We start from the raw sequence: 9886 nt of genomic DNA on the forward strand, positions 1-9886 counted from the left end.
GTGTGCTCTCCGCCCCCTAGGAGCGGTGCAAACCTCCCCTCTCCCTTCCCCCCAGACACCTTACCATCATTTTCCTCACTCCCCGGTTCCCAGGGCCCTTCCTTTACCCCCATAACGCGTCCCCCGAGCCCATTTCTTCTAGCGATTACTTCTGTCGTATCGCAAACCTGGAGCTGGACAGTGGCTGAATGAGTCCTTCGTTGGAGCCATCTTTATTGCGGGAAGAAGGTGAAGAGCAGGTGACCTTTGTTACATTCTGAACACACACAGGAGTATTTCCCTTTTATGTCCTTCTAGTTCTTTGTGTAAGACGGCTTGTAACCTTAAATACATATTATACCTAATCAAACACCTGTCATATCTACACAGCTTGTACCTTGGAGTACATATCTGATCAAACACCTGTAACCTTGGATGAACAAACACTTGGCAGAATGTGAGAATTAGCACCGGTATCAGCCCCTTCAGATGGCTAGCCTGCAGGCCGGACAGTTAGGTTTATCTTTTCTATTAAAAACCCCCACAAAGTTCTTTTACAGTCTAAAAATAACGGAGTTGACCCACGGAATGAGAGACTAAGAATAACAGCAGTTGAAACAGCGGTTTTTCCAGCGGAGGGACCCTCCGCTTCCCTTCTCCCTGTGATTTACCGGATGGCTGTTCTCCGGGGGTTCGGGTCTTGGCTCTGACTTCCTTCCTGACCTGAACCCACGCGGGGAGGTTGCCAAACCCAGGTTTGGCCTGACCCCACCGGCCAGACACCGGTGCCGTTCAGCCGCCTACAATAAAAATACATGCCCCTGCGAGGGGGGCCCGTGGGCCGGGCCGGGGTCTGCCCACCCACCCGACCGGCGAGAAGGCGGGGCCGGGGGGAGGGGCTCCGGGGCCCGGAGTGACTTCCCGCGGGAAAGTGAGTCAGCAGCGGCCGGCCGCCCGGGGCGGGGCTGACTCATTGCGGCCTGGGCGGGGCCTGGGCGGGGCGACCGGAGCGGGTGGAAGCGGATTGGACCATTCGGACGTGGGCGGGGCGCCCCTGTCCAATTGGTGTCTTGGTGGGCGTGGCCAGGCAGGAAGGGGCGGGGCCGGTGGGAGGTGTAGACTCTAGCTGGGCGGGGTGATCCGGCGGGAGCGCTGACCCGGCAGACGGGGCGGACCCGGCGGGGCGGGCCCGGGCGGGGCGGACCCGGGCGGGGCGGACCCCGGCGGGGCGGACACGGGGGGGGGGGGGGCGGACCCGGGCGGGGCGGACCCGGCGGGCGGACACGGGGGGGGGGGGGGCGGACCCGGGCGGGGCGGACCCCGGCGGGGCGGACCCCGGCGGGGCGGGCCCGGGCTGGGCGGGCCCGGGCTGGGCGGGCCCGGGCGGGGCGGGCTCGGGCGGGGCGGGCTCGGGGTCGGGCGGGGCGGGCTCGGGGTCGGGCGGGGCGGACCCGGGCGGGGCGGGCTCGGGCTGGAAGGGATCGGGCTCGGGCCGGGCGGGGCGGGGCGGGGCGGGGCGGGGCCGGGGCAGGGAAGGCGGAAGGACCCGCCAGCCCAGCATCCGAGCGCCGAGCGGCCCCTCGCACCGCAGCGCCGGGCCGGAGCCCCCGGACGGAGGCCGGCGCCATGCGCGCGGCGCTGCTGGGGCTATGCAACTGGAGCACGCTGGCCGTGTGCGCGGCGCTCAAGCTGCCGCAGGTCTCCGCGCTGCTGGCGGCGCGCAGCGCGCGGGGCCTCAGCCTGCCGAGCCTGCTGCTGGAGCTGGCGGGGTGAGGCCTCCCTCCGCCGCCTTCCTCCGCCTCCCTCCCTCCGCCGCCGCCTCCCTCCGCCGCCCTGCCTGGGGCCCGGGCGCGGGGAGGGGGCCCGGGAGCCGGGGGGGGGGGCCCGGAGCCGGGGAGGGGGGCCCGGGAGCCGGGGAGGGGGGCCCGGGAGCCGGGGAGGGGCGCCCGGGAGCCGGGGAGGGGGGCCCGGGGGCCGGGGAGGGGGGCCCGGGAGCCGGGGGGGGGGCCCGGGAGCCGGGGAGGGGGGCCCGGGAGCCGGGGAGGGGGGCCCGGAGCCGGGGAGGGGGGCCCGGGAGCCGGGGAGGGGCCCGGGAGCCTCCTGCGGGGCGGGCACCACGCACCCTCCGCAGAGAGGACACCGGCCCGGCCACCACGTCACTCCCTTCCGCGGGGACCAGCGGCCGCCGGGCCCTCGGACGCCGTCCGGGCCACAGGGCGGCGTGCGGGTCCGCGGGCGCCCGCAGCCCCGCGGCTCGGGTTCGAATGGGTTCCGTCGAATGGGCCGAGAGGGGTCCATCGCCCAGCGAGCGGCCCCTCCGCCGGGACGGGGCCCAGGACCCCGCGGGCCGGGGCGGTGCGGGGGGAGGGTGCCCGCAGGGGCCGCCCCCGCACAGGCGGCCCCGCCCTGCTCAGTCTGCAGACCAGCCGCCCGGCCCGGGGCGGACCGCCGCGGGGTGCACCTCCCAGCGCCCCAAAGGGCCAGGTGACGTCACCTTGACCGCGCCCCAGCCGCGCCCCCGCCCAGACCCGGGGTCCTCACCTGCCAGACGGGGGTCGGGCTGTGACTTTAAACCCCACGTTTTGGGGGGCGGGCGTGGGGGGTGGAGGGGGAGGGTGGAGGGCTCTGGGGCCACGGAGGGGGGCCTGGGCTGAAGGGCGGGCGGAGGGCTCACCCTGCAGGGCCGGAGCGGGTGCCCTGGCCCCGGGGGAAAGGCCGAGAGGAGCTCGCAGACTGGGAAGACTGGGTGGGAAGACTGGAGTGAGGGGACCCTCTGACCCCGCAAACCTGGGGGTCCGGCCCCTTCCCCCCGCTGGGCCCTCCCTCCCCGCTTCTGTCCTGCCAGCCCGCCCCTCCCTCCCCCGTTCTCCCGAGGCTCGGAGGGGCCGCCCGGCTCCAGCACCCGGAGGGGCAGCCCTGGGCCGATGGGGGCCAGTCTGGGAGGAGGCAGGCAGAGGCCGGGGTGGAGGGGGAGGCCGGCCAGGGAGAGGCTGTCCGGAAGGCCTGGCAGAGGGGGGACAGGAGTGAGCCCGCACCGGGAGGCAGACGGGCAGGTGCCCGGGGGCCAGGAGCCTGTCCCCTCCCCGCCCGCCGCCACCTCCCGGGACACAGGAGGTCAGGGCGTGGCCTTCACCGCCCTCCCGGTCACCCTCTCACAGCACCTGGGCCACCACCAGCGCCGGGGACCAGCGATGCCAATGCGAGGACTGGCACAGAGGACCGGAGCTGGCAGGGGCGGGGAGGGGGCTGGGGATGGGAGGGTGGGCCCGGACAGGCCTCTGCTGCCACTTTCGCTGATCCTGGAACAGCCGCAGACAGATGGCCGGCTTTGGGGACAGGCAGACTGGCCATCGCTAACCTGCCCACCTGCTGTCCTCCATGAAAGTCGCTCTAGGCGGCCATCCTGATGCCCGGGCAGTCCCCCCAGAGCCTTCAGGAGGGAGGCACCAACAACCTCAGACCCTGACGTGAACCTTCCACCCCTGCCCTCCTCCTCCACCTCCTCCTCCACCTCCATCTCCTCCTCCTCCACCTCCTTCTCCTCCTCCACCTCCTCCTTCTCCTCTTCTTCTTCCACCACCACCTCCTCCTCCTCCTCCTCCACCTCCACCTCCTCCTTCTCCTCCTCCTCCTCCACCTCCTCCTCCTCCACCTCCTCCTCCTCCTCCTCCTCCACCTCCTCCTCCACCACCTCCTCCTCCACCTCCTCCTCCTCCTCCTCCTCTTCCTCCTCCTCCTCCTCCTCTTCCTCCTCCTCCTCCTCCTCTTCCTCCTCCTCCTCCTCCTCCTCCTCATCCTCCTCCTCCACCTCCTCCTCCTCCTCCACCACCTCCTCCTCCTCCTCTACCACCTTCTCCACCTCCTCCTCCTCTTCCTCCTCCTCCTCCTCCTCCTCCTCATCCTCCTTCTCCTCCTCCTCCTCCTCCTCCTCACCCCGCCGGCAGCCATGGTCTCAGGCCTGTGCTCCGGGTGTGGCCGCCTCCGCATCAGGGCGGCCAGTTCAGGGTGCCTCCCGCTCCCCAGGTTCCTGGTGTTCCTCCGGTACCAGGTGTACTACGAGTACCCGCTGCTCACCTACCTGGAGTACCCCATCCTCATCGCACAAGGTAAGGAGCCACCTCTCTCTTCCTCCCCCCCACCCGCCCGCCCCCGCCCTGGGCCCCCTCCTCTCACAGCCTCTCCCTCCCCACAGATGTCATCCTGCTGCTCTGCGTGTTCCGCTTCAGCGGGAACGTGTACCGGGCGGCGCCCTACCTCGCCCTGTATCCTTCTGCAGGGGAGTGTGGGGGTGTGTGGGGGAGTGGGGGGGATGAGTCTTATCCGCAGGCCGTCACCCCTCTCCCCTTTCCAGTTGCACCAACAAGAATGCCCCCGGCAGACCCCGTGGAGCCCGTGTCTCCGCAGCCGGGGGTGGGGCCCGCTGGCCGCCGGCCCTGTGGGCGGTTGGGGGCTCCCCGCGGGGCCGCTGAGCAGAAGCACCCCCCTCCGAGGCCTGCCTTTCCTGTTGGGGCGATGGCTTTCTCCCCCACAGACGTCCCCTGGGATCTAGGTCAGGGGGATGCGAACGTCTGGCATTAACAGCGCTGACGCCCCCGGTCACCTGTCCGCGGCCGGTGGGCTCCCGCAGCGGGTTCACGGCCAAGGTCAGGCCCCTCGTGCAGACGTGGCGAGGGGGGGGGGGCTCCTGAGACACACAGACCCGTCCGTCTGCCGGCAGCCGGGCCTGGCGCTCAGCTCAGGGGAAACCCGCGCTCCCGGTGACGCCCCGCCTCAAAGCGCCAGGCCAGCCTCCGATTGGCAGTGGTTAAACCGGCCTCACCTGGCACTTGTGGCCGGTCTTCCCCAGAGAAGAAGGGGAGGTCTGCCGGCCTGTCTGCCCAGTGCCCAGTGCCCTGTGCCCGCCCCCCGCCCCCAGGGCCCGGCCCCCTCTGAGCTGCCGCGGCCCCGGAGGCGGCTCCCGGTGCCCCTCCAGGGTCTGAGGGCCCGGCCAGGCCCCAGGCTGTTCCCAGAAGCCCCTCTGCGGAGTGGAGCGGGGTGCACAGTGGTCTCAGGGCCTGGCCACTTGTCCACGTCCCCAGCTGTGCTGTCTGAGCCCAGCATCCTCGCTCCTCCTGCCGCCAGCTCTGCTGCCCGCTGCCGGCACCGCCTTTCACACGGGTCCGTGAAGAGGGGGCAGCGGAGAGTTTCAGTGACGGGTTTTGCAGGACGCGCCTGCTCTATAACCTTAGCCCCTGGTAGGAGCTGAGCTCGGCCTCCTGCGGGGTCGGCGTCGGGAGGAAGCCGGGAGCTAAGATCCATCCCCTGGGGCCTCCGCCTGCAGCAGGGAGCGAACGGGGCGGGCGCTGTGCCTTTGCCATCGGCTGCCCCTGTGCTCGGCTCCCGGTCCCGGCACAGCACGGGGCTGCCTGGTCTTCCCAAGCCTGCCGGTCCTCCCTGGGGTCGGGTGGGTTTCCACGGCACCGGCGCCGGCGAGGCTGCGGGAGCCGCCAGCACGGCCACTTCCTTGACTCGGCGAGGTTCGTGGCATCCTGGTTCCTCCTCTCCCTGCGGAAGTGGGTCATGGACCTGGCCATGGTGAGTGCGCCCCGGCAGCCGCCCGAGGGTCCTGACGACCAAAGGTCCCGCCTGCACCCAGGGGGCGGGGACCAGGGCAGGGCCCGCCCCTCGGAGCACTCTGCTCTCTGCAACGACCAAAGGGAGCACCTACTTCCCTTTGGCGCCCGGAGAACCAGGCTGGGGCCGAGCAGAAGCCAGAGCTTCCGGCCCCGTTAGTCCTGACAGTGGCCACTTGCGTTCTTTGGTCCTGAAGGAGGGTACTGCGCCCTCTCCTGGCACTTCCTCCTTCCCGGCGAAGGCCCCGATGCGCACGCCGTGAGAACCGGGGTGTGTGTGTGTGTGGGGGGGGGGGGGGTTAGGGGCCATCTGACCACAGGTCCCTCCGGGTGGCAGGGGGGTCTCCACCCAGCAGAGAGGGCACACATCACCGCCCGCCTCGCCCCCTTTCCCCGGCAGCTAAGCGCCCTCTTCCTTCCGGTCCCGCTCCGGGCCGGACCCCGGGGCAGGGCAGCCTGCCCACAGGCAGGCGAATCCGTGAGGTCGGCCGGGCGGGTGATGTCCCCGAAGGAAACGCTCTGCGCCGCCCGCGCCGCAGTGGGATGTGGAGCGGTGGGCGCCGGGCGCGGGCTCTCCCGGCGGTGCGGGGCCTGGTGTCACCACGCGGCTCCTACAGGGGCCAGAAGCAGGGCGGGGCCTCAGCCTGCCGGTCAGGCGGCCTGTTCCCCCGGGCTCTGCTCGGAAAAACAGGCCAGTCTCTCTTTAAAAAATACCCTTTTAAACTGATGTCAGAGAGGAAGGGAGAGGGAGGGGGAGAGAAACACCAGTGATGAGAGTCATGGATCAGCTGCCTCCTGCACACCGCACTGGGGTGGAGCCCACAGCCCGGCGTGCGACTGGGAACTGACCCGCGACCTCTCGGTTCCTAGGTTTGAGACTCAACCGCTGAGCTCAGCAGCCGGGCGGCCTGGCCTCGCTTCTTATGGGGGAGGGGGGGGGGAGCTGATGAGCCGCGGGGCCAGCCCTGACCTTTCTCTTCTCACCAGCCCGGCAGCAGGTGCTCCCCCAGAGAGGGGCCGGGGGTTAAACACGCGTCTCGAGTGGCCTTTGTCACCAGCCTGGGCCTCGCCGGGCTCAGACGGGCTCCGTCCGCCTGCCGCGGTGGCGTCCGGGCCTGTCCGTCCCGGTGCTCCTTCCCCCGGCGCCCTCCTAACCCCGCCCGCCCGTCCGCCCGCAGAACCTGTGCACCGTCCTCAGCGCCGCCAGCAAACTGGCGCAGCTGCAGTGCCTGTGGGCGGCCCGCGACGCGGGCGCCGTGAGCGCGCTCACCTGGGGCCTGGCCGCCTACACCAGCGCCAGTAAGAGCGGGGCCCTTCCTCCCGCCCGCACCCCTGCCCCCGCCCCGCACCTCTGCCCCCCGCCCCGCACCCCTCCGCCCCCCGCCCCTCCGCACCTCTCCGCCCCCCGCCCCTCCGCACCTCTCCGCCCCCCGCCCGCACCCCTGCCCCCGCCCCGCACCCCGCCCCCGCCCCGCACCCCTCCGCCCCCCGCCCGCACCCCTGCCCCCGCCCCGCACCCCTCCGCCCCCCGCACCCCTCCGCCCCCCGCACCCCTGCCCCCCGCCCCCTGCCCGCACCCCTCCGCCCCCCGCCCCTCGCCCCGCACCCCTGCCGCCCTCCCCGCACCCCTCCGCCGCCCTCCCTGCACCCCTCCGCCCCCCGCCCCGCACCCCTCCGCCCCCTGCCCGCACCCCTCCGCCCCCCGCCCCGCCCCCCTCTGCGTATCCAACAGGGGCGGCGTCAGTGACCTAACGGGCTGTACTGACGGGAGCTTTCCCTCAGTGAGCCTTTGCAGGGCTTACTGTGTCCACGAGATTTCCACCAAGCTGGGGGGGTGCGGGGGGTGGGGGGCGGCGATATGGCTGCCTTTGCCGCTTGGTGAAACACGGCATAAACGGTGCTGTGCGGCCAAGGCTGCCAGGAACAGCGAGCATCCAGCCCCGTCTGTCAAACGGGACCATGTTAGCTAAGCACCCAGCTGTCTGAGAAGCGAGTGGGTACTGATTGCCGAAAATTTTCTGTTGCAGCAAGAATCATAACCACCTTGCTGACCACCAATGACCTCACAAGTAAGCAAACCGTTCTCTGCCTCTTCCCCGTGAAAGGCGCCTTTGCCGCCTCCGTCTGTCCATGCCGCAGGCTCCGCAGGCCCGCCGGCCCCGCGAGGCCTGGCGCTTTCCCAGGATTACTTCCTTCCCATGCGGTGCGAGACACCCCTCACTGCCCTGAGACTCCAGGTGACGGGAGGGGGTGGGCAGCCGTAATCCTCCTCCTCAGCCAGATTCCTCCCGGTGACACGCTGGAGAGGATGCATCCTTCTCCCCAGTCAGCCACGGGCCGACGGCAGTCACCACGGGAGGTCCTTTTCCCAGAAGCATCTGGGACCACATCTGGGACCAGCGTTGTTCCAAGTCTCATTTCTCTGAGGGGGAGGGGAGTGAAGCCCTGGTTAGGCTTCTAGAGCAAATGGTTGTTCTCTGATGTGAACACGGCCTTTAACATACGCTTCTCCTCCTCTTGCCCGACGCCAGTCCTCGTGCGCTTTGTGATCATGCTGGCGTTGAACCTGTGGGTGACGGCCACCGTGCTCCGATACCGGAAGGCGGGTGTCAAGGCCGAATGATGGATCCGTAATTCTGACACACAGTGGACTTCGAGTGACCGGACCAAAGGAAAGAAGAGCTCATTGCTAAATCGAAGTCTTTTATAAACTAGTCAGTCGTTTCTGGATCTCTGGAGCCAAAGGTATTTTAGACGTGAGCCATTCAAACACATGTTTAAAAAGGACCCCCTCCCCCACTTTATTAGGTCAAGTTGAGGCTGGTGGCTAATGGGAACCATCCCAAGAACCACTGGGAGATGGCTTTTACGTTCTCTCCAAAGAGCTGGCTGCATCCATTTTTCAGCTTCAGAATTTTTTAAGGAACAAGTCCCCTCTCTCCACAGCACACATGAGCGCCTAGTGGGGTTCTGCTCGGTCAGAAGGAGAATTGTGATCCATCACTAGGGGGGTTCACTCTCGGGGACGAGTGTCTAATCGCAGCAGAGAAGACAGGATGGCTCTATGGTATCGTAATACAATGTAATACCTGCTTAGGCATCACAGTCTAAGTCAGGCAAGCAGAAACGGAACTGGCTTGAATTCATATGCCAACTCAGTCCTTTACCTTCATGCTGTGCCTTTAAGTAATCCCTAACAAACGGGCTATTAAATGCAATCTCTGTGATGAAGCCTCTCACATTCTGATTTAAGCACAATGCTGCCTTTTTTTAAAAACTGCTTTTAAAAAAATATATATATAGTAGTACTTATACAGACACACACACACCGTACATATATTACTGATTCTGGAGAGGGAGATATAGAAACATCGATAATGAGAAAGAATAATTTCACTGATGGGCTGCCGCCTGCATGCCTCCCTCTGGGGATCAAGCCTGCAAGCCAGGCATGTGCCTTGACCAGGAATCGAACCGGGACATCCTGGTTCACAGAACAAAGCTCAGGCACTGACTCACCCGGCCGGGCAATGCTGCCATTTTCACAGGGGCCACAGCCATTCTTAGAATTCGGTACAAAATACAGCTTATCTTGACCAGGTTTCGTGTATTGAAAATATACGTGGTAAAGAGTATTGCTGAGTTCTGGCAATACTTATGGGCTTTATTCTCATTACAGTATCATATTCTAAACATGACAAGATTATTATGTACATGGTATTTTTCTATAAAAGTTTATAAAGCTTAACACTGAACAAACTCTTCTCCCCTTGCAACTGAATGGCATTATTTTGGTGTGTATATACATATATGCAGTAAGTAAATGATACTATTTAGATGTTTTGGTTTCCTGTGTAAAATAAACTTTCCAATTTTGAACTCTGCTGAGTCTTAAAACTGTTTCAATGTGAGTGGTTTTCAACGCTGTAAAGAGCCATTTGAAAATACAGATTGTGGTTAATCTTTTAGAACGACTGCTTGGGAACAGCAGGAACGGAAACATGCCATTTAAAAATAAAATCACTCACTCTAGTTCTTAAATCATAGTTGTCCCTTTTTAAAAATCAGGTAAATCCTTGCTCGTGTGCAGTTACAATCTGATTGGTATCCATAGTGGCTTCTGGTTCTTATTAGCTCTTTATCGCGGTCGAAGGCACTCCTCTAAGGTGCCCGGGGTGGTGGCCTCCCCTTTCCCTTTGGGGGGGGGGAGGAGGCGCCCCTGTGGACCCTCACTCCACACGCCTCCTGGCTGGTCCCCAAGGGCCCTGGCAGCCAACACTCCCCTGCGGCTCAGG

General features: G+C 66.1%; 1 protein-coding gene across 1 annotated transcript; it reads left to right on the plus strand.

Moving 5' to 3' along the window:
- Positions 1 to 1512: 1512 nt before the first annotated feature.
- SLC66A3 (solute carrier family 66 member 3) lies at positions 1513 to 9470 on the plus strand. Its single transcript, XM_036434631.2, has 7 exons — positions 1513 to 1748; positions 4003 to 4085; positions 4172 to 4241; positions 5496 to 5553; positions 6770 to 6890; positions 7619 to 7660; positions 8123 to 9470. Exons 1-7 carry the CDS (start codon positions 1606 to 1608, stop codon positions 8212 to 8214), a joined length of 609 nt encoding a protein of 202 aa, XP_036290524.1. The 5' UTR covers positions 1513 to 1605; the 3' UTR covers positions 8215 to 9470.
- Positions 9471 to 9886: the final 416 nt, after the last annotated feature.

The sequence above is a fragment of the Pipistrellus kuhlii genome, unplaced genomic scaffold, assembly GCF_014108245.1.
Source record: "Pipistrellus kuhlii isolate mPipKuh1 unplaced genomic scaffold, mPipKuh1.p scaffold_m20_p_13, whole genome shotgun sequence".
In the NCBI taxonomy this organism is placed as follows: Eukaryota; Metazoa; Chordata; class Mammalia; order Chiroptera; family Vespertilionidae; genus Pipistrellus; species Pipistrellus kuhlii.